Source organism: Grampus griseus, assembly GCF_964374135.1.
Source record: "Grampus griseus genome assembly, chromosome: 8".
In the NCBI taxonomy this organism is placed as follows: Eukaryota; Metazoa; Chordata; class Mammalia; order Artiodactyla; family Delphinidae; genus Grampus; species Grampus griseus.
This window is the reverse complement of record NC_139002.1, coordinates 103,796,456-103,820,597: the sequence shown is the minus strand read 5'-3', so window position 1 is coordinate 103,820,597 and position 24,142 is coordinate 103,796,456. Positions and strand designations below refer to the sequence as shown.

General features: G+C 47.6%; 1 protein-coding gene across 1 annotated transcript; it reads right to left on the bottom strand.

Annotated features, from left to right (window-relative positions):
* Window positions 1-920: 920 nt before the first annotated feature.
* On the bottom strand, window positions 921-9,668 carry SNX32 (sorting nexin 32; the record flags this gene model as incomplete). Its single annotated transcript, XM_082660368.1, has 13 exons — window positions 921-1,087; window positions 1,413-1,498; window positions 1,574-1,733; window positions 1,838-1,924; window positions 2,699-2,738; window positions 2,958-3,033; window positions 3,196-3,301; window positions 3,496-3,600; window positions 3,759-3,882; window positions 4,079-4,200; window positions 4,321-4,431; window positions 4,782-4,880; window positions 9,633-9,668. The coding sequence occupies 13 exons, from the start codon at window positions 9,666-9,668 to the stop codon at window positions 1,034-1,036; spliced, it is 1,206 nt and encodes a 401-aa protein (XP_082516494.1). The 3' UTR covers window positions 921-1,033.
* Window positions 9,669-24,142: the final 14,474 nt, after the last annotated feature.

The following is a 24,142-nucleotide window of genomic DNA, read 5'->3' as shown; positions in this document are numbered from 1 at the left end:
CTCTCCCCTGGATGGCTGACTCATTTATAAGGGCTGGGTCCAGTGGCTGCTGTGAGTCCAAAGCCAGGTTGAGTCTTTGGCCTTCTGCAGATGTGGCTGGGGGCCAGGGTGGGGCCAGCCAGGTGGAGTCCAGGACTTCAGACCCAGGTGTCTTGGGCTCCACCTTCCTGTGTTTAACCAAGAGAGTGTTGGCTGGAGCCCCACGCTTCTTGCTGGCATTGCTGTGGGCTCTTTTCCAGCCCTGTGCTTTGGGTTTTCACCTGCCCTGCAGGTAAGGTGGAAGTGTTGCCCTAGGGGTGGTAGTGATGGAGGATTTATACCCTGCCCCCTCCCCCCCTCCTGCCATCAACTAAAAAAAGCCTGGAGTTAAAGAGCTGGTTCCTTAGTTCCTTGGAGCTGGCCAGTATCTCTGGTAGGGAGGCAGGAAGGGGTAGTTCCATTTTACTGATTAGGAAATGGGTGTAGAGGATTTATAATTCGTTTTATGCGTGGTCTGTGCCAGGGTTTATGGGGGTGGTGGCACGCCTTGAAGACTGCTCCTGGATTCCAAGTTCTGGGTCTTGTACCTTCCCACAGAGAGCACCACTGGCACTCTGAAAAGTGGCTGAAGACACTGCAGGGGTGTCCCCCGCCGTGTTCCCCCAGGATCTGGTCTCTACCATGGTGCCCCGATAGAGGATGTACTTGGTGGGCCCTCCAACTGGGAAGTCAGGACAAGCAAGCCTCCTTGCTACAGAACCAGGCTTTTTATTTGTGAACAAGCTGGAGACAAATGAACTCAGGGGCCAGAGGTGGGTTGAGGCTGCCCCATAGCCTCTGGGGAGGGAGGTCAGGGCCCCTGGGTTTCCCCAGGTTAGGGCTCTGCTTACCTGTGGCCAAGTGTGGTGCCCATGCTGCCCTATCTTGCAGGGCCTGGCACCTTGGGGTAGGGGTAGGCCTTGCCCCGAGAAGTCACGGGGCATGGTGAGTGGCTCCTGGGGTGGGGAAGGAGGCATCTTGCTGGGGTGGGAGGTCGGGGGGCACTCTGGTGGCTCTAAGGTTCCCCCTTGAGGATGACAAGGGTGTTCCGGAGAAGCAGGGTGCTGGCCTGCAGAGGAGAGGTTCTTGATGGCTCCCATCTGCTGCTACCCCCTCTGTTTCCCCACCTTGGGTAGCCCCTCTGTCCCCATCCCTGTTCTCAGCAATAACAGCTACCATTTATTGAGGCCTCACTACCAATGACAGAAGGGAATGGTCCTGATCCAAAATGGGGAACTGTGGTCCTGAACAGCTGGGGCTGCTCCTGGCAGCCTGACCTCCCCCCGAGCTCCACCACACCCCCCATGCGCCAAGACACTTGATAAGGGCCTAGAGGCCCAGCTGTGGGAGGCCAGGAAAGCAGCAAGAAGGCTCGGTGAGGCTGGAGGGCTCACCTTAGCGTGTTTGAGCTCCAGCTCCGCCAGCTCAATGAGGTTCTTGCGGAAGGAGGAGACGCGGCGGGATCTGAAGTCCATGAGCTCTGGAGAAGAGAGGAATGGGGACCCCGGCAGAGTCAGCAGTGCAGTGGCAGGGGCTCCAGGGCCGTGGGGCTTACCCTGCTTGGCTGAGTCGGAGAGGCGTTCAAAGCGCTGGCAGCACAGCTGCTGGTGGCTCTCGGCGGTCCGCACCTCCCGGTTCCTGGTGCGCGCCTTGTCCAGTGCCTTGTTGGCGTTCTCATAGTCTGCCAGCGCCCGCAGCCGCCGGTACAGCAGGTCCTGGGGCCGGCAGGGGCACAGGATCCCTGGCCCAGGCCCTTGCCTACCTGCCCCCCCTCCCTGGTGGCTCCAGCCCTGAGGTCTGCTCTGGGGCCACCTCTCACCTTGGCTGCCTGTGAGTCGCGCAAGTAGTACCTCAGCATGTCCGACAGCTTCAGGTCCTCGTCAGAAGCCACTCGGCCCTCCAGTTTCTGAATCAGGAAAGTGGAGGCTGGGGAGGGAGCTGGTGGGGGGGCAGCTAAGGACTGGGAGTGCTGCTGTTCATCTAAATACCAAGTAGGGTCACTTGATACCCACGCTATGTCAAGCCCTGTGGTTCAGGGGAGCAGGCCAGGGAAGGCTTCACAGAGGAGGTGGCATCTGATCTGGATCTTGGGGGTTGAGCAGGGCTTAGACGACAGCCAAAGGCTTTGCAGGTGTGCAAGCCTGGTATGTTTTCAGGGAACCATAAGTTCAGTGGGGCACTTGGGCAGCAGTGGGCCAGATCACAACAGGCTTAAGATGCAAGCTAGAGACTTGGGGCTTTGTGTCTTGGATAGTTTCAAGGAGGGATAGGGTCACTGAAGGGCCCTGAGCAGGGAAGAGATGGGGTCCAACGGACATTTTAGGAAGACGGGCACACTCTGGTGACTTTCTTGGAGAGGAGTTCAGAAAGAGCGTGTCTGGGGCAGGATGCTGGCAGCACAGAACAGTCTGCCAGAGGCACGTGGCACATCCTTGTAAGTGCCTCACCAAGCCCACTTCCCACCTCCTCCCCCATCACCACACACCCACACTTGAGGCTGGATCCCTGTCTCCACTCCATCTCTCATTAAACTAGTCTGCAGAGTGAGTCCAGGGCCTCACTGAGCCCAAGTTATCACTGAACAATCCAAAATGACCCTGGAGCTTTCCCCTCTCCCGGGACACTCTCTTCCCTGCAAAGGATCATTGGGTGGCCTTTCAACACAGAAGGCAGTACTCACCCTTAGTCGTTCAAAGAGCTCTGCCAATTTGAGGAAGCTCCTAGGAGGCGGTGGGGAGGAGTTAGGGCAGGGGTCTTAGGGATTGCTTAAAGCTTCCCTGCCCTGGTGAACCTTCCCTCTCTTTCTCTCCCAAAGCCCAAGAGGAGCTTCTGCATCTCCCACTAGAGCTGATAGTAGGCTTCCACGGAGTGACCCCTCATGGACAGACACAGTATTACAGGCAAAGAAAGAGGGCAGAGGAGCAAGAGGGAGTCCTCACGTCTTTAGCTGGTTGACTTCTTGTGTTCCCAGACTGCTCAGTGCAGCTGAGATAGGGATATAATCATCTGCCAGGCCTGTTGGGGAAGAGCCGTCTATCAGAGCCCCTTGGTCTGCACGTCAAGTCCCACCCCTGGTGTTTGTGGCCATGGACAGACACAGGGCATTTCCTGCTCTCTCCTCTCCCCTGGGGAGCAGGGCCACTGGGGGGAATCCAGGGCCCCTGGGGCCCTGCGTACACTTGTGAGAGTGCATGACTCTGTCTGCCCGAAGGCAGGCGTCCCGGATGCGGGTGTGGTACTCCAGCAGGAAGGTCCTCTCATGCTCGAAGAAGTCATCCACCTCCTAAGGGAGCCAGACAGGACCCACTCACACCGAGTCACCAGGAGCAGCGCAGTCTCGGGCTCCCGGGCGTGGCACAATCCCCCTCTAGGCAGGGCCCCATCAGTGGCTTCCCCCCCACAGGGACCCAGGGTCTCAATCCTTGCTGGGGACTTGAGGCCCTGGGTTGAATCCAGAGAGGGGGCCCCCCAAGTCACCTTGAGCCCTGACATGCCAGTGATGAGGGCTTCATCTGCAGACTTCACAATATTCCTCAGAAACCCCCCAAGGAGCTCCTTCCTGTTCTTTCCTCGGACACTCAGCTGAGGCACACGTGGGGAGGGTGTGACGTCAGGGTGGGCATTTGCACCTCCCACCCCGGGCATATACCACTCGCCGAGCTGATGAGATAGAGGCCTGAGCCCACTTAGAGCCTTGCCCCCCACCCCCGGGGGGACCCCAGCTCTGTGGCCCAGCTCACATCCTGGCCATATTCCAAAAAGACAAAGAAGTTGTGGTCTCGACGCAGGGTGGGGTGGGCCGCCAGGCGCTGCAGAAAAACTTCATGCATCGCAACTGTCTTCTTAAAGATGGCCAGATACTCCCTGCAGAGGACGGCAGGCAGCTCGCGGGCCCTCCCTGGCTCCTTCCCCCCTCCTGCCCCCTTCCCCCTCGGCAGCCCTGGAGCGAGGAGCAGGGTCCTAAGCGTCCACAGGGGACAGTCAGGGGAGAAACCCTGGGGCTGTCAGGAGAGGCTGGGCTGGGGCTTTGTCACAGACAGGAACGGGAGGCGGCACTCACGCTTCCAGCTCCTCCTTCATTTTGGCAAACTCTTCCCGCGTGATAGAGCTGTCTCCCTCACCCAACTTCTGCAGTTTTTCCCTTGAAGCCTCAAAGTCTGGCCTTGGAGGGGCTGGAGGGATCTGCTCCAAGGAGGGACAGAGCTGGAAGTCCTCTCGTCGTTGAGAAGGCCGTCACCCGCACCCCGAAGCCTGGCCCAGCCTCCCGGCCGCCCCCCGGTGCCCAGGCCGGCCCCTCCTCACAATGAGACCGGCGTACTCCTCGTTTTCCACGTAGGCGTTGTGTAGCCAGATGAACTCCTCATGATGTCGCACGACTGAGAACTCGGTCCGGGCGAGGTGAGGGACGCAGCTCTGGAAGCCAGGGAACCTAGCTGAGGTGTCTTTCCTCCCCTGCCCAAACCCTACACCCACCAAGCTTCCTGGGCACCCACTTTTGGTCCTCCCCAATCCCACATCCCAGGGGAGGCCCAAGTTGGGGCTCACGCGTCCATGACTACCCTCAGGAGGGTGGACAGGGGATGGTAGTACTTGGGGCCTTAGGCAGGCAAAGGCTGTACGAGACTAGACAAGATGCCCTCTTTCTCAGAGGGCCAGGGGCCAAGAGCCAGGCTGAGGAGCCGGGCCCAGAGGCTACGCGGGCATCCGCGCGCCGGGCTCCTGAAGCAGCCATCTGAACCCCCCCTGCTCCGGCGCAGCCTCACCTTGGTTTGAACAGTGAATTTCACCTTGTCCCGCTCGCTGACGGCATCAGAGATCTCCACCTGTAAGGAGCTGTCTCCCTGCAGGTCCGGGGACATGGAGGAGGGCTGTGGGGGAAGGGAGGTCCCTGACATGACTGACCACGCCCCCCCCCCCCCCCCCCGCCCATCCTCGCTGCAGGCTTCTGGTCCTCCTGCAGGGCCCACCTCAGCAGCATTACTCCCAACACGCCCTGGGGTCACCGGCTGTTCCCCCCCACCTCCCGAGGGATCCTGATAAGTCACTGCTCAGGGATTCACAATGACACTTTCCCACCCTGCCATCCTCTGAAGTAGGCAGAACTCTCCCTGTTTGATAGGCCTGGAAGCTGTGACCACCAGAGAGGTGAAATAACTTGGCCGAGATCACACAGGTGCAAAGCGGCAGGGCCAGATTTGAACAGTTTCTCGGTTCCAAACCCCATGCACTTCCTCAGTTACCGGCCCACCCCTTCTCAGCTGGTTACCTCAGGTACCTTTCACCAGGTGTAAAGTGAGCTGGATAAGATGGTCCCACCCCTTTTGAGGGGCTCCTGAGACCATTCCATTCACTACGTTTGGTACCAAGAGGCACTGACTTGGAGGCCAAGCACTTGTATTTTTTCTCTAAGTGAAAAGATCCCTGAGGCACCAAGTTACTAGTTCATCCTTACACTGAGCTATCTCAACAAGCATTTAGTGAACACCTGCTATGTCCACACCATTGTGCCAAGAGGTACTAGGGAGAGAGGCAGAGGCTCAGAAGCCACTCTCCCTTCAAGTACTACTCACCAGTATATAAACTGACACCTGCCCACCTCTCACACCCAGACGCCTCCCTCTCTCCTCTCACAGGCTTTAGCACTTATTTGGGACACTGTGGGACCACTCTTAGACTTCTAGCACCATAGATTAATTTTACCTGGCCTTGAGCCTCATATCAATGCAGTTACACAGTATATACTATTTTGTGTCCATGTTCTTCAGTGAGACCCATCTATGTCATTGAGTGCAGTGTTTCTTTTTCATTGCTGTGTAGTGTTCCATCATATGACCGTATCGTAGTTTATCCATTCTACTGTTGGTGGTCTTTTGGATTATTTCAAGTTTGGGGCTATTATGAATAAAGCTGCCATGAATATTCTTGCATATATCTTTTGAGGGACCTAAGTACTCATTTCTGTTGGGTACGAGAATGGCTTCGTCAGAGGGTAGGCATGTGTTTAAAACGCTTTCATAGATACTGCCAAACAGTTTTCCAAGGTGACTGTACTAATTCACACTCCCTCCAGCATTGAATGAAAGTTCCAGTTGCACCACATCCTTGCCAATACTTAGAACTGTTAGTCCTTTTAATTTTAACCTTACTGGTGGAGGTACAGTAATACTGCATTGTGGGGACTTCCCTGGTGGTCCAGTGGTTAAGACTCCATGCTCCCAATGCAGGGGGCCCGGGTTCAATCCCTGGTCGGGGAACTAGATCCCGCATACCACAACTGAAAGATCCCACATGCCGCAACTAAAAAAAAAAAAGATCCCACATGCCACAACAAAGATCCCGCGCGCGGCAACGAAGATCCCACGTGCCACAACTAAGACCAGTGCCACCAAATAAATAAATACATCTTTTTTTAAAAAAATAGTGCATAGTGGCTTTAACTTGTATTCCCTGGTGAGAAATGATATTGAACACCATTTCATGTACCTATTAGACATTCAGAGATCTTCTTTTGTAAAGTGCCTATTCATGTCTTTTGCTCCTCCCTGCCATACTCTTTTAAAAATCAGATCATCTTTCTCTTATTGATTTGTAGGAACTCTTTAAATCTCCTGGAGACAAGCCCTTTGTCAGTTATATGTTTTGCCAATATCTCCTACTCTGTGGGTTGCCTTTTCACTCTCTTAATGGCTTATAATTTTACAAGCTCAACTTATCAATCTTTTGTGGTTTGTGTACTCTTGAAGAAGCACTCCTACCCCAAGGTCATGAAGATATTCTCCTATTGTTTTCTTCTAGAAATTAACAGTTTTAGGTCTATGATCCATTTAATTCATCTTGTATGCAGTGTAAGGTATGGGTTGTGATTCATTTTTGCCCTATAAATAGCCAGTGATTTTACCACTATTTGTTTAAAAACACTATTTTTTCACTATTGATTTGTTTTGGTAGAAAATCAATTGACCCCATAAGTGTGATCAGTTCTGTATTCTCTGTTCTGTTCCACTGATCTATATATCTATACTTTTGATAATATCACACTCTCTTGATTACTGTAATTGACAGGCAACGTTGAAATCAGGTAGAATTAACTTTGTTCTTTTTCAAAATCATTTTGGCTATTGTAGATCCTTTGCATTTCCACATAAATTTTAGAATCAGCTTGTTATTTTCTACCCCCAAAGAACTTTCTGGGATTTGATTGAGATTACATTGAATCTATAGATCAAATTGAGAAGGACAGACGTTTTTACAATACTGAATCTTCCAGTCTATGAACATGGAATATCTTTCCAGTGATTTAGGTCTTCTTTAATTTTTCTCAGTAATTTTATATATATATATATAAATTTATTTATTTGTTTATTTTTGGCTGCGTTGGGTCTTGGTTGCTGTGTGCGGTTTTTCTCTGGTTGTGGCGAGCGGGGGCTACTCTTCGTTGTGGTGTGCAGGCCTCAGTAGTTGTGGCTCGCAGGCTCTAGAGTGCAGGCTCAGTAGTTGTGGCGCACGGGCTTAGCTGCTCTGCGGCATGTGTAATTTTTTATTTTGCATATTTTGAAACTGTTATTAGGTGCATAAAATTGAGGAGTGTTTTCCTGTTGAATTGACTCTTTAATCATTATAAAATGTTCCTCTTTATTTCTAGTAATACTTCTTTCTTGTCTTCCAGTCTGAAATTGATAAAGCCACACCAGCTTTCTTTTGGTTAGTGTGTTCATAGTGTACATATTCCATCAGTTTTTCAATATTTCTATGTCCTTATAGCAGGTTTTTTGTTTTTTTTTTTTGCGGTACGTGGGCCTCTCACTGTTGTGGCCTCTCCCGTTGCGGAGCACAGGCTCCGGACGCACAGGCTCAGCGGCCACGGCTCACGGGCCCAGCCGCTCCACAGCATGTGGCATCTTCCCAGACCGGGGCACAAACCTGTGTCTCCTGCATCGGCAGGCAGACTCTCAACCACTGCGCCACCAGGGAAGCCCTGGCAGGCATATTCTTAACCACTGCGCCACCAGGGAAGCCCAGATGTTTGTTTTTTAACTGTACTTTTTGTTCCATTCATTATTATTGTAATTACTGATATAGTAGGCTATAAACCTGCCATCTTACTTTTTGTTTTCTCTTCATCTCATCTGTTTTTTGTTCCTTTATTCTTTCTTTCTTTTTTTTTAAATAAATTTTTATTGGAGTATAGTTGCTTTATTCTTTCTTTCTTGATTTCTGTTAGATTACTCAAGTATTTTATGTTATTTCATTTTCTCTGTTATATTTTTACTTACATATTCATTTATTACTCTTTTCATTTCTCTATATTTATAGGAGAATTTTGAAGAAGCCAATGATTACTCTGGAGGACATGGTCTAATAACAGATTTTCAAAGAGTCTGGCATCTACAAAGGTTAGGGGTGCACCCATGAGTTTGACAGCCCAGTATATCCTTAGAACACATAGCATCCACTATTACTGGTAACAGTAATAGTAATATAATAGCTAACACTTATATTTGCTCTACTTATATGCCAGGCATTGGTCTAAGCATTTTATATATATTAACTAATTTTTTTAAAGATTTTTTTTGATGTGGACCATTTTTAAAGTCTTTATTGAATTTGTTACATTATTGCTTCTGCTTTATGTTTTGGATTTTTGACCACAACGCATGTGTGATCTTAGCTCCCCCATCAGGGATAGAACCTGCACTCCCTGCATTGGAAGCCAAAGTCTTAACCACTGGACCACCATGGAAGTCCCTGTGTTAACTAATTTAACCATGAATATGAACATAGATAAACACTGAAACAGATGCTTTCTGTTCCATACTTTGGTCTCTCACCCCTCTCACTTCTTCAAATTCCACTGATCCCCATTCCTCACTTCTTGGCTTCTCCGACACCCCCATGGCAGGCTCTGCCTCTGTCCAACTGCCCCCCACCCCCAAAGTCTGGCTCATTGGTGCAATAGGCCCCCAAGTCCCCTGTCTCCTTCCTGCTTGGTAATTGCTTGAGGGAGATGGGACTTCAAAGATGAACCACAGCTGCTCCATCCTTATCCTCAGTCACAGTCCACTAGGCACATTCCTCCTACCCCTAAAAGTGTGCACCTCTGTATGCCCCACCCCTAACCATCCTTGGCACAAGGATGCTCAGAAACTATTTGTTGAATGAAGTCAAGAGGAAAGAATGAATGGTCTCATGATTACATGAACATAGATACACAAGTGAAGCCATTAGTGCTGAACAGTATTCCCCCACCTTGGGAAAGGAGGAGGGTACTCCAGCCCCTTCTCAATCCCTAACATCCTTCCTTCTTCCCCATCAAACCAGCATGAGTCGGTCCTGGGAAGGGAATGAGTAAGAGTGACGGGTCCTTTTCCATCTGTCGGGGCCACGGTAAACCCTGCCTCCTTTGACATCCTCACCAGCCCCCATGCTGATGCCACGGAAGCGCCCCACCCCCTTGCTCAGGTCTCGCCTTTCTCTAGCTCATGCGTGGGCACGAACACACACACACACACACACACACACACACACACACACACACACACCATTCCCTGATTGGGCATCACTGGGTATCATGGAGTGAGGTGAAGGTTGGGAGGGTGTTTGCATCCTTTCTGTACCTTGCTCTCCTTCCCAGCCTCTAGATGCTCCTCCATCACTCTCGTTCTCGACTACAGCACACAAGAATTCCGCGGCGGGTTACTGCCCGCGCGCTCCCGTAGGTTGGTCCCCGGTAAATCGCCCCGAGGAACGGACCCAGTGGGGATCCTATCAGCTGACAGAGGCACTCTCCCCTCCCTACCAAGGAGTCACCTGGAGCCGGGCGTGGTTCCACGCCGTTCCCTCGCAGCGGCGCCTTTTGATTGGGTAGCAGGTTTACCGTGCGGGACGCCATTGGCTGCAACGTCTGTCGCGGAACTGAGAGGGCCGGGAACAGCCCACAGCTTGGAGAATGGAGTCGGGGGCCGCGGGGGGCTCTAGGATCGCAGAGGTCTATTGTCGCGTCAGCCCACGCCCCAGGCTGGCTGACTCCCGCCCGCCGCCCCTCTGGGCCGCGCCTTCTAACGGCCTGGCGCGGCCTGCGCGTGCGCACTACCCTAGTCTCGTGCCCTCCAGGCGGTGGGCGGGGCGGCAGGCCAGAGGGCTGGGTGGAAGGGTGGGGTGGGTGAGGGGAAGGGGGAGCTGGTTTTGGAGGGGCGGACTAGGGACGAGGACAAGGGCTAATGTCTTTGGAGAAAGGGGTTCCGTTTGGACGTCCGCTCTGGGACATGAGGGAGTGGCTGGGTAAGCCGCAATGGGCGGCGAGGGGGCGCGACAGGGCCCGCGGCCAGGGCGCCCGAGGCCAGGCGCGGACCCGCGGGCGGTCGCAACTGGAGCCTGGAAGCAGAGGGGCGCAGACGATGCGAGAAAAATTGTGGATGCCCTGGAACGGGCTCTTCGTGATCGGGAAGAGAATGGAGCTCCTGGGTAGAAACACGCAAAAGCCTAGGATGTGGGACCCGAAGCTTGAGTCTGAGGACCGGAGACTGGAAGATGTGGAAAAGGCAGTCTTGAGAGGAAAGTCAGGCCGGAGTCAGGGAAGGATGGATGTGAAACGAGTGCGCAGTGTAGCAAGTGCATTACAGGCTTCCGCGGGTTTGCGGAAAGACAACTCCAAGGAGGTGTGGGGAAAGCAAGAAGTCAGACACGAAATAGGGGCTGAATCTGAGAATGCAGGGACTACAGCGGGGTCTAGGGGGGGACCTGGGTTTAAAGAGAGGTTGAAGTTTACTGGAGTGGGAACCAGTGGAGAGGACTCGAGATCCAGAGAATACGAACTAGGGCAGAATGCGGAGGCGCTGAGGTCAAGTGGAGAGAAGCTGAGGTCGAGTGGAGAGAAGCTGAGGTTGAGCAGAGAGAAGCTGGTGTTCAGCGGGGAAAGGCGGGGATCCAGGGGAGAGAAGCTGGGGACTAGTGGAGAGAAATTGGACGGTTCAAGAATGGGGAGCATAAATGAAGAGAAAATTGAAAGAGTGAAAGTTACTGGTGATGAAAGATTGATAGAAATTACTGATGCTGAGATGGACATTCCTTTTGAAAAGGTAGAGGAGAACAATGAAGAGATTGAGGAAGGGGTGGGGGTTGAGGAGGATGTCTTGGATGAAGTGAATGATAATACTGATGAATCCATTTCTATGGAAGAGAAAGATTATAGACAAAGGTACCAGTGAATGAGGCAGATGAAGGATTTAAGGTAAAGAAGGAAAGAAGCAGGTAGGGGAAGTATTGCAAGTCAGAGAGGAGAAATTAGAGACAAGCAGAACATTACTGACCCTGAAGGGGTAAATATGAGAGGGAAAGGAGAGCATCTTTGCCTAAGAGAAGAGAGAGTGGGAATGAAGAGCTCCTGGGGATGAAGGCGGAGACCAGGACCAAAGGAAGTGAAGAAGAGTGATAAAGAGGGAAATGGAACATTTTGAGAAGAAAGAGAAGATTCGTTAATGTGTTGATAGGTAGAGGAAGAGTGGACATTGGTTTCTTGGAAAAGAACTGTGACTGCGGAGCTTATAGAGAAATGTTTGAGAAATGGATTTAGGTTAGGCTAGAAGGATTTAGCTTAACACATGATTGGGTTTATGAGATGCAGGAGAATGCACAGTGAGAAAAATGGAAAGGTACAGCAGGGTAAGGATAGGTCATGGAGGTTGTGGACAGAGATGCAGGCTGGAGTGCAGTTTCTGAGAGAGGATCCTAAAGAATAATGAAGGGCTCCAAAGTGACAAAGGCAAGAGCAGAGATAAGAAAATAAAGAAGTGAAGAAAAAAAGTAAGAAGCCAAATCCCATAATAGTGATTATGTTTGTTGGATTTTAAAGTTATTTCCTTTACTATTTCTGTACCCTCCTCTCCCATGTAGCCAATTTTATAGTTTAATGGGACAGGCCTGTCGCAGGGCCCTGTATATCTGGACTGAGCCCAGCCTCCCTGATCTTCCCTCTAACTAGCCCCCAGATTGTATCCAGAATAATTGCTGGGCTCCACTATTTTTTTTTATATATACAAATTTATTTATTTATTTATTTATTTTTGTGGCTGCCTTGGGTCTTCGTTGCTGCGCGCGGGCTTTCTCTAGTTACAGCGAGTGGAGGCTACTGTTCGATGCGGTGCATGGGTTTCTCATTGCAGTGGCTTCTCTTGTTGCAGAGCACGGGCTCTAGGCTCATGAGCTTCAGTAGTTGTGGCATGCAGGCTCAGTAGTTGCGGCTTACGGACTCTAGAGCTCAGGCTCAGTAGCTGTGGCGCATGGGCTTGGTTGCTCCATGGCATGTGGGATCTTCCTGGGCCAGGGATTGAACCCATGTCCCCTGCATTGACAGGCGGATTCTTAACCATTACGCCACCAGGGAATTCCCGGGCTCTACTATTTTTTAAACAATATTTATCTATTTATTTATTTGACTGCATCGGGTCTTAGTTGTGGCATGCAGGGATCTTCGTTGCAGCACGTGGGCTCTCTAGTTATGGTACGCAGACTCTAGAGCATGCGGGCTCAGTAGTTGAGGCGTGTGGGCTTAGTTGCCCTGCGGCATGTAGGATCTTAGTTCCCCGACCAGGGATCAAACCCGCTTCTGGGTTTCTTACCCACTGGACCACCAGGGAAGTCCCTGGGCTCCACCTTTTTAATCACTTCACCATGATCACCATTTCCACAAGTTCCCCTTACCTCCACATCAACTTTGAATTTGAAGTGGTCTCAATTATTTTGTATTATTATTATTATTTCCATCTTTGACTTTTAATGATGCATCTAATCACGTGGACTTTTCCCCTTGTGTCTGTCTCCTTTGGGGCTTTCTTTGATGTCTTCCACATGTCATCCACCATCCATCGTCACCCCAGGGAAGAGAGAAGATTCTCTGAGTATCTAGTGTCAAGGCATCAATATCAAGACTCTTGGGTAGGGATCTAAGAGGTGGCAAAAAGCAGTCATGGATACTTAGGATGAAAGGAATACGTCACCCTTTCTCCTCCACATACTTTTTAAAGTCTATACAATTTCTAAGGGGTAGAAACTTCATCATATCATAAGTCTCATAACACAAATTTATAATAGCCTCATGTTTTTTAATTGTTAAGTTTTCTACACACCCCTACCTAATTTTCCCATCTCCAAAAGTGCTGTTAAACTCTGTGCCATAATTTTGTTCGTATAGTCAAATCTAACAGATAATCTATCAATTCCTTTTTTTTTTTTTTTTTCCTGGAAATTTCCTTCTTGGAGTCCTTTGTCCTCTGGGTCTGGTGTAGGGTGGCTCGTTCTAGGCTTGTTCCAGAGCTGCTTTCCTGAGCTTCTCAACACTTCTCTCTGTTTTTCTGTGTTGGTTCTCCTACTGCATGGATCTTAGATCTTCTTCCCCTTTTTTGTTTCACAGCCTCATTTTGGTCAACCACATCATCTAATAGCTTCCAAAGAAAGTAACCACGGGAGGTAAACTTTGTAACACCTTATCTATCTGAAAATATTGACTCTTCTCTCATATTTGACTGATAGTTTAACTGGGTGTGCGATTCTAGGTTGGCAATGTTTTTCCCTTAGAATTTCACAGGCACGCTCTTCTAACTTCCAAGTGCTGCTGTTTAAAAGTACAGTTTTGTTCTTCTTTTTTAAACTCTGGATGTGATCTGTTTTCCTTTCATATGTAAATTACCTGTTTTCTACCACGCCACGGCCCATCCTGCGCTCTCACCCCATGTTCTGTGATTTTCAGGGTGTGGGAGCCTGCATTATACTCATTTTTTTTTCTACTTATGTCACCCTCTTTTTCTTCTACTCTCTGGATCGAAAATGTTATTAACTTTGTCTTATCCTTTCTATTGGATTTTTAATTTTAACTCTCTTGTTCACTGATTGCTTCTTCTTTTACATATAGCATTTCTGTTTTTGTTTCATGTACATGTGCTCTTAGCTCTCTGAGGAATTTTCCTGGTTTTAACTTTTCTTCTGGTTTTCACATTGTTTGCTCTGAATTCCCTTTGACCCTTTCTGGTGTGTGTGTGTGTGTGTGTGTGTGTGTGTGTGTGTGTGTGTGTGTGTGTGTGTGTGTGTGTGTGTGTGTGTGTGTGTGTGTGTGTGTGTGTGTGTGTGTGTGTGTGTGTGTGTGTGTGTGTGTTGTTGGAGGTTTTCCTCAAATGTTTGATATTTGTCTATTAATATTTAAGAACAGGACGCTGAGCAGAGCTAATTGGAAACTCTAGGTGCACAGATGGGGCTTGTTAATTGATGTGCTTCATTCTAAGGTGACTGGAGAATTGGGTTTTTTAGTGGGTACCCTCAAATGTCAGAATCTGTAGATCACATTGCAGGAACTCTTCAGTTTCTCCAGAGAAGGTTCTCCAGTCTCCTGTCTGGGGATTATTTGCATGGCCACCACTGCTGAGGTTCTGGCAGCAGGGCAAGGGGGATAGGGTTTTGGATCCAACATTCAGCGCGCCTATTCTCACCCAATCCTTTTGTTTTCAGCTCAGTGCTCGCCACTACCTTCAGCTGTGCCTGGTGGCCCTGAGTCAATGTTTTGAAGACTCAATTTCTCCAAAGAATAAACCCTCTGATACCCCGCAAGGGGTCATTGCCAGGCTAAAAAGGCCTGAAGAGGGGATTTGTGAGTGTAACTGATTTATATACAGACTTCTAATCAATTTCCCTGTTTTCAGCTCCATGACTTTCTCCTTCCACCTGAAGTATCTGGTCCCTCAGGTCCTGAACTTTTGGGGGGACAAGTAGAGTGAACTGTTACTCTTTTGGTTTGTATTCTCCTCTTTAAGTCCCAGCTTCCCACACTCTGCTAAGTTAGTTCCCCCTCCATCTCCAAAATTTTGTCGACCTCTCTGATCCACTGTTGTCTGCACTCCTGCTCTTTTGTCTTTGGTTTTATACCATATCTATTCCTTTATTTTCATCTTGGTGGGGTTTGGAGATAAACATATATATTTGTTCAATCTGCCATGTTTGACAAAAGTTCTCCTCTGTTACCTTTTCATTGCTCTTAATCAAATTCTCAAAGAGTAACTGTTATTTTCATCTTGCGGTACGCGGGCCTCTCACTCTTGTGGCCTCTCCCGTTGCGGAGCACAGGCTCTGGACGTGCAGGCTCAGTGGCCGTGGCTCATGGGCCCAGCCACTCCATGGCATGTGGGATCTTCCCGGACCGGGGCACGAACCCGTGTCCCCTGCATCGGCAGGCGGACTCTCAACCACTGTGCCACCAGGGAAGCCCTCTTCTTCTTTTTCTTAAGACTCCACATATAAGCATTATCATATGAAATTTGTCTTTCTCTGTCTGGCTTACTTCACTTAGTATGATAATCTCTAGGTCCATCCATGTTGCTGTAAATGGCATTATTTCATTCTTTTTTATGGCTGAGTAATATTCCATTACACACACACACACACACATATACACATACATACACACACATACCACATCTTCTTTATCCATTTATTTGTCAATGGACATTTAGGTTCCATGTCTTGGCTATTGTAAATAGTGTTGCAATGAACATTGGGGTGCATGTATGTTTTTGAATTATAGTTTTCTTCAGATATATGCCCAGGAGTGGGATTGCAGAATCATATGGTAACTCTATTTTCAGTTTTTTAAGAAACCTCCATACTGTTCTCTATAGTGGTTTTACCAATTTGCATTCCCACCAGCAATGTATGAGGGTCCCTTTTTCTCCACACCCTCTCCAGCATCTATTATTTGTAGGCTTTTTGGTGATGGCCTTGCTATTTTCTTTATGAATTTTCCCGTGTGCAAGTGGCTAACACGATGAACAAATAAATTGTATTATTGTACTGCTACTGCAGTGTACAACACACTGTTCCATATCAGTTATTGCAAATATGCTATAATTTCTCATATCTTAAAACAAAACAAAACAAAACCTTTTCTGGCCGCATGTTCCCCTCTAGTTACTGTCCCATTTTTCTTCCTCCCTGTGCTAGGCACAGAAGTGACCCCAAAAGATATATTCCTTTCCTAATCCCAGGAACCTGTGAATATTACCCCTGTGGCAGAAGAGTGAATGTTACTTTATATGGTAAAAGATGTGATTAAGTTAAAGACCTTGAGAGAAGGAGCTTATTCTGGATAATCTGGGTGAGCCCAATATGCCAGCACAGGTGTCCTTATAAGGAGTGGGACAGAAGGAGATCAGACACACACAGAAGAGGAGGAGGCAGTGTGACCCCAGAGGCAGAGACCGGAGTGATGCAGCCACAAGTCAAGAAATGTTAATAGCCACGAGAGGTTGGAAAGCACACAATAGGTTCTTCCCTAGAGCCTCTGCAGGGAGTGTGGCCTCTCCCAATACCTTGATTTGGGCCTCTAGAACTGTGAGAGAATAAATTTCTGTCCTTTTAAGCCACCGAGTTTGTGGTAATCTGTTACAGCAGCTCTAGGAAATTAATACACTCCCTTCACAGCTAAATTCCTCCAAAAAGTTATCTATGCTTACTTCTCCTCCATTCCTTTTTATCCAGTTTTACATATATCTATATGTATATATACATATATATTTTTTTGGCTGCGTTGGGTCTTTGTTGCTGCTCACGGGCTTTTCTCCAGTTGTGGCGAGCCGGGGCAACCCTTCGTTGCGGTGCATGGGCTTATCACTGCGGTGGCTTCTCTTGTTTCGGAGCACGGGCTCTAGGCGTGTGGACTTCAGTTGTTGTGGCGTGTGGGCTCAGTAGTTGTGGCTCGCGGGCTCTAGAACACAGGCTCAGTAGTTTTGGTGCATGGGCTTAGTTGCTCCGTGGAATGTGGGATCTTCCCAGACCAGGGCTTGAACCTGTGTCCCCTGCATCGGCAGGCAGATTCTTAACCACTGCGCCACCAGGGAAGACCTATCCAATTTTTTATATTGGACATTTTAATATATACAGAAACGTTGAAAGATTAGAGCAATAGACAATTAAATATTCTCTTCTAGATTCAGCAGTTGATAACAGTTTGCCCTATTTGCTTTATCTCTATATATTTCAGCATATATCTCCTAAGAATAGAGACATTCTCCTACATACCCATAATACCTAAGCAAATTAAATTTTTTTTTAATTTAATAAATTAAAAATTAAAAATAGGGCTTCCCTGGTGCCGCAGTGGTTGAGAGTCCGCCTGCCGATGCAGGGGACACAGGTTCGTGCCCTGGTCCGGGAGGATCCCACATGCTGCGGAGCGGCTAGGCCCGTGAGCCATGGCCGCTAAGCCTGTGCGTCCAGAGCCTGTGCTCCGCAGTGGGAGAGGCCACAACAGTGAGAGGCCGATGTACCGCAAAAAAAAAAAAAAAAAAAAAAATTAAGAATAATTCCCTAATATCATCTAATAGTCAATCTATATTCAAATGTCCTTCCTTGTCCCCAAAATATGTTTTATAAAATTTTTCCTGTGGTCCAGGATCCAATCAAGGCTCACATGTTGAATGTGATTGTTAACTCTTTAATCTACATTAATCTCCCACTTGTTTTTAACAACTTTGACTTTTTAACGAATTCTGACCTGTATTCTTATAGATGGCCAACATTCTGGATTTATCTGATTGCGTCTAGATGATGTCATTTAGCTGGATGTTCTATCAGCTATAGTTCTTGTATACCCCAAAATTGGGGCTTTTGGCCCAGTTTCTTTCTCTGGAGCATTCATCTGAATCGGAGTTTCGCTTCTGTGGTTGTTTACTATCTACCTCTCCCCACTAGAATGTAAGCTCCATGAAGGAATGACGTACGTCTGTTGGGTTACTTGTTCTAGTCCACTGTGTAACCAACACATCACAGGCACTCAGCATGTATTTGTGGTATGAATCAGTCCTTCACATTCAGTGACTTTACCTGTCTCAATACTATTTAACATCTATTGAGAAGCTACTGTAATAATTTATGCTGTTCCTTAGAATATCTCAGACTTTTTGAAGGCTCAAATGCCTGAAAATGTCTTATTCCACACTTGCCTAGGCTCGTCTAGGTAAAGAATTTCCTTCAGCAGTTCGAAGGCATGCCCCTTCGTTATCTCCCTTCAAGTATGGCCATCAAGCATCCAGATCTATTTTATGCTTGAGCCACTGTACACAACCAGGTGTTCAGTGTACGTGGGCTGTTTTCTTCTCCTTGGCTCCATTATTTCTGCTTAGTTATCGCTCAGAAGTTTATAGCTTGCTCTTTCTTCCATTCTCTAGGAGCTCTGATCTCATAGTTAAGACAATAAAGTAGAGATATTGGGTGTGGGCAGAGTTGCAAAGATAAGCTGCAGAGGCTCAAGCCTATTAGTAGGATCTTTTTAACAAATGAGGATTGCTAACATTTACTGACTTCTTATAATAATCAGAATCATCTCATAGGCACCATGCTGAGCACTTTACATGTTCTCTATCGTCTATTCCTTCCAAAAACTCTCTGAGATAAAACTATCACTCTGTCAGCTCTACCAACTAGAAACTTCCCCGGGCCAGGCCCTGAGCCTAGGCAGCCTGACCCCAGACCCGCATGGGGAACCACTCTGCTGAGCTACCTCTGTTCTTACTAGCCAAACCCCACAACCTGTTCTCCTAGGCTGCCAAAGCGAGGTCTGCCATCCTGCTTGGGGGGCGGGGAGTGAGGCCGTGGAGCCACCCTTCCATTCCTTGAGTGAATGTTTGTTGTTTTTGTTTGTTTTGTTTTTTAAATTTTGTTTTTGGCTGCCGCAAGGCGTGCAGGATCTTAGTTCCCAGACTAGGGATGGAACCCTCGCCCCCTGCAGTGGAAGTGCGGAGTCTTAACCACTGGACCAGCAGGGAAGTCCCAGTGAATGCTTGTTGAATGAGCGCTTCAGAGACAAGTTTTTACGAACATAAATGCCAAAAAAAATGATGTTTATTTTCTTTCCCAGATCTCTGCCTTCCCAAGACCATCCACTGCTGGCCTCCTCTGGTGATTATCTGAGTACCGAGAAATTGTTGTCTTTCTTGTAAGAAGCCTGCACAGGCACCAGGTCAAGACGAGCAGTTTTCGGTTGTGTGGGTCTGTCTCTCAGATTGCGCCTCGCTGTATATAAATTGTGAGCCAAATAATCAGACTTGTTCTTTGGCTGGATTACATCTTCTCCTGGAATATCAGATGCATTCCACCAAGACCACAGAAAGAAAAAGTGAAGATCAAGAAACTGTGACACCGCTTTGTAAGTGCAGATATTTTCAATCATCTGGGTAGTTACAACTTTACATATATATATATATATATATATATATATATATATATATATATATATATATATATATATATAAAATATCCTTTTTTACTAAGCTTAACCAAAATGCACACATCACAGGCAATTGAGAGCTCCTGAGTGAGTTTATGTATTTTTATTATTGTTTCTTTGCGTATTCCCAAAGATCCCTGTTTCTAACAACAGGTTGTATTAAAAGTGACCTCATTGTTTGGCTTTTGTTCAAATGCCCTCTTGGTCCCATTAATTCATTCAGCCAGCACTGAAAACTCACCATGTGCTAGTTGGGAATGCAGCAAATATAAGGGACCAGGTTCTTGCCCTTGGCCTCCTGTCTATCTCACGTTGAGACAGATGTCTCAGTAAGCCAGTTACCACACATTGTGTGATGGGCTTGAAGGGACATAGGTACTAAGTGTGGTGGGAAACGCAGAGGAGGGAGGGCCTGACTCTGGGGGCTGGTTAGGGGGCTGATCAGAGAAGGCTTCATGGTGGAGATGACCATTTAAGGCTGGACTTCAAAGGGTGAGAAGGGATTAACGTTGGGTGAGAAGAAGAGAAACAAACATTCTAAGCAGAAAGAATAGTGTTGCTGATGTATGATGACTAGGAGCCGTGTTGCTCGTTCTGGAAAAGACGAGAAAAGTAGTTTGGTGTGGCCGGAGCAGAGAGAGGATTATAGAGACTGGTAGGATGTGAGCTGGGGGAGAGCCTGGGGACAACCTTGAATGCAGGACTAAGGAAGTTGGCCTTTGTTCTGCAGGTGACAGGGAGAATGACGCCAGCAGATCTTTGCTTTAAGTAATTTGCTGAGCCAAGAGATCGAATCAGCTGGGCGCAGTATGAGGGTGGGTCAAAGTGGGACACTAAGTAGCTCCCCGGCACAGAGTTCCCTGCTCAGTAAAGCAGGAGGTGTGTCCATTAGATCGATGTAAGGAACAGTTCAGGGTTGAGGGGACGAGGTTATGAACTACGGCACAGAAAGTAGGGATGAAAACAAGAGGATAGACTGGAGAGGGTTTTAGGAGACCTATTTAACAGGATTTGCTGATTAATTGTGAGTGACAGTGAGGAGGGAGGCACCAAGCTTACAGCTGATCGTGGCTGATATCTATCACCAAATGCTTACTCTGCAGTTAGGTGCTTTGCCTGCAGGATCTCCTTTACTCCCGTAATCGCCATATGCGCGGGGTTGTGTTATTATCTGCATTTTATAGATGAGGAAGTTGGAGCCTGGACTGGTCAATCAAAGTGACTAGGCAGGTACGTCACTTTGAACCTAAGGATTTGAACCCAAGGGAGGAACGTGAAGCAACCAACCAGGGAGCAGTTAATGAGTGGCAGACTCGGGCTGGAACCCACTGGAACCACCTACTACTCCCCAGATTCAGAAACAGGCTGCCCAAGCACCATATCAAACCACAGACGTGCAGTGCTTGGACAGAATATTCTTAAAGCAGTTTTTAGAATGAACTGCTAACGTTTAAAACCCTAGAGTTCATATTAAAACCTGGGTTTCTGGTTTTTCTTGAAAAGTAAGAAGATCTGGCCACCCTGGGCCCATATGGCAACCCTTGCTGCCTGTCTGCATTCCTGTGCTCTGCAGTTGGCCAGAGCCTGTCTGCCTGCCTGGGGTCCCTGCCCACCTTTGCAGGTGCCCGAGTTTGCTGGTCCAGTTTGATGCCAAGCTGTGCTTGTGCATTTGATCTCGTGTCAAGCTGAGGCCTCCATTGATGACCAAATACTCTTTTTGAATGTTAGGGAATATAAGATAAAAACAGTAACGTGTTTTGCTTTGTTTGTTTTGTCTTTCGTGCTATGGGAATTGAGAAAAACTAAATACCCACCCATGCGTGAGTGCCCACAGGGAGGAGGGTTACATACAGGCAGTGTAGGCTAAAGGTGAATGGTCATGGTTCCTGAAACCAGCACCCATTAAAATGAAATATCAATCATCCCATGGAAAATGGCCAAAGTAGTGGCAGCTATACAAATCATGCTGTGATTATTTTGTTTAATTTGTTTTGTAATTAATAATTTGCTTGAATTTTGAGCTGTGTACTTTGGACGTATTATAAGGAAGCTTCTAGAGAAAATGTGTGTGTGTGTGTGTGTGTGTGTGTGTGTGTGTATTGTAGCTTACATAGCTTGGAATTCTCTGCAGAAATTCAATTTCAGAACATTTTTAAAAGGTTTTACGACTTTACTAAAAGTTGAAAACATGTTTCCATACCATTAAGTTAGAATGTGAGGCACAGGATGGCAAACAGGTATCTGTCCATGTTAAATATTTTGTTCCATTTAAGATGCAACAAGGCCCATGGCAGCAGTCAGTTTGGACAAATGATAGATTTTTACGCTTGTGTGAGTTTGTTTGCAATTTGAAAACTGCACTTAGAGACACAGGTTCAAACAGGTGCAAGGAACAGAGCTGACACCAGAGCTTCAGGAGTTTGGCCCCTAATCAGTGTGAGCCAGACAGTTTTCCACCATGCCTGGCTGCCTGATTCAGAGGCTGAAGAAAGGCAGCTGCTGCTGCTGGGCACGAATCTCTCAGAGGCCACTGGGTACCATTCTGGGATGGCCACTGGGTCTCAGAGGTTCATTGTCCATCTCACAAGGGTCACCCATCCTGTCAGACCACCCTGACCCAACTGTCAAGAGGCCAGCCCTGCGAGTTTTCCCTGAGAGCTTGAATTAATTGTACAAGGTTGGCATTGCAGATCAATTTGGTCTCAGGAACCATTTCTACCCTGATTACTCAAGGCTTGCGAGGCCGTACCCTGGTGCTCCTTGGACTCTGACTCCTGCCTAACACGTTCTCCTTCCTCCTTCCTCTCCTCCTCAGAGACTCCCCGGTGTACACTCCCAGGGTGGGTCCCAGACGCGTGTTGTGGTCAGTTCTTCCATTCTTGACTGTATTGCCCAGAATCCACCATGTTTTATTGATATCATATGGACAAGTGCCCATACTAGGTGGTTGGCACTGTGCTGAGCCAGAGATACAACAGACAGGTGCCCCACCCTTGGAGACAAGAGGAGCACGAAGGGGCTCATTCCTGAACAACGTAGCACTTTGTCATAGTGCTCTAACAACTGGTTTTTTTTTTTTAACCTTTCTCTGTTTATTTATTTATTTTTAACATCTTTATTGGAGTATAATTGTGTTACAATGTTGTGTTGGTTTCTGCTGTATAACAAAGTGAATCAGCTATATGTATACATATACCCCCATATCCCCTCCCTCTTGTGTCTCCCTCCCACCCTCCCTATCCCACCCCTCTAGTTGGTCACAAAGCACCGAGCTGATCCCTCCATGCAATGCAGCTGCTTCCACTATAACAACTGGTATTGTATCGCAGGCACATGACAGTTTCATTTTTGTGCTGTGGCTTAAAAAGCCTAGGCTCCCCAGAAGAGCCAGCCAGGTTCATGGTAAAATTCTACTCCTTATTCATTCTTTAACAAATATTTATCAAGCACCTATTATTTGCCAGGCACTATTCCAGAAGTCACGATTGTAACAGAGAACAAAACTGACAGATATCCCTGTTCTGTTGCTTACGCTACTGTAAGCGGGAGACAGAAAAATCGTGTCAATATGTAATATGAGCTAAGAATTTTGAAGAAAAGACAAGCAGAGCAAGGGAGAGAGAATGACAAGAGTGGGGTGTTTGGGCTGCTCTTTTAGATAAGGTGGTTGGGGAAGGCCTTTCTGATGGGGTGACTCTCCAAGTGGGGCCCAGATGGAGGTGAGAGAGAAGTAGGAAGTCCTTTTTGGAGGAAGTCCTTTTTGGAGGAAGTCCTTTTCAGGCAGGAGGACTCGCGGACAGCGCCTCCCAGTGGCGAGTGCGTCTGGCCTGTCAGAGGAACAGAAGTCACTGCCGGGACCTCTGCACTTCTCGGTTTCCTCTTCTGCAAGTCCATGGGCTTGTCATGAGGAACAGATGAAATCACTTATGTAGAAACATTTACGTAAACCATCAGGCACTGTATCAAAGTTATTCTCTTTATATCGACTTATCAAGTGTTTGTAGAATGTCTCAATCATCATGGATCGTAATTATTATATTACGATTCTGCCCTATCATTTTTTTTATTGAGGTGAAATTCATATAACGTATAATTAACCATTTTAAAGTGTATAATCCAGTGACGTTTAGTGCCTTCACACTGTTGTGCAACGACTACCTCTCTTTAGTTCCAAAATTTTGTCATCACCCTGCCTTTTCATTTTTAATATTAGTTTATGTCACCACTCTTGAAAAAGGACTTTTTTCCCCATATCTGACCGCCCTTCCTGGCTGGCCTTCTCCAGTTCTTATGATTCATCTATGTGTTTATTCAGCAGATTGTTTATCAGGCATCTGCTGTGCAGTAGGTAGGTAGGTAGGTCCTGGGGTTACAGAGGACACACAGGTCCCTGCATTTGGAGGACTCATAATCCACTGGGGGATTTAGACAATGAACATAAGTTATCAGAAAATTGATTTAAATTATGATATAAATGCTTATAAGAAAAAATGCTTTGAAAATTACGTTTAAAACATTTGTGAAGTTATTAAAGCTACCAGAAGTGAGATGCCACTAGCTATTAGAGCTTAGAATAACATGACTATATTGTTTTTATCATCGTGCCTCTGGTTCAGAGACACTGGAGTGAAAGATCATCTCAGGAAAGGGACCTGGATGATGTCAGGGCAGAGAGTGAGCAGGCAGGCAAAGGTAGAAAACAGTGGTACTTCATTCATTTCCTCCTGATAACAACCCTTTCAAGGACAGATACTGTTACCATGACTCCCATTTTATAGATGTGGAAACTGAGACTTAGAAGGTCCTGCCTTGCCTAATGCCAACTGGCGGCCCTTATAGCCAATGTTTCCCTTCAGCCATCTG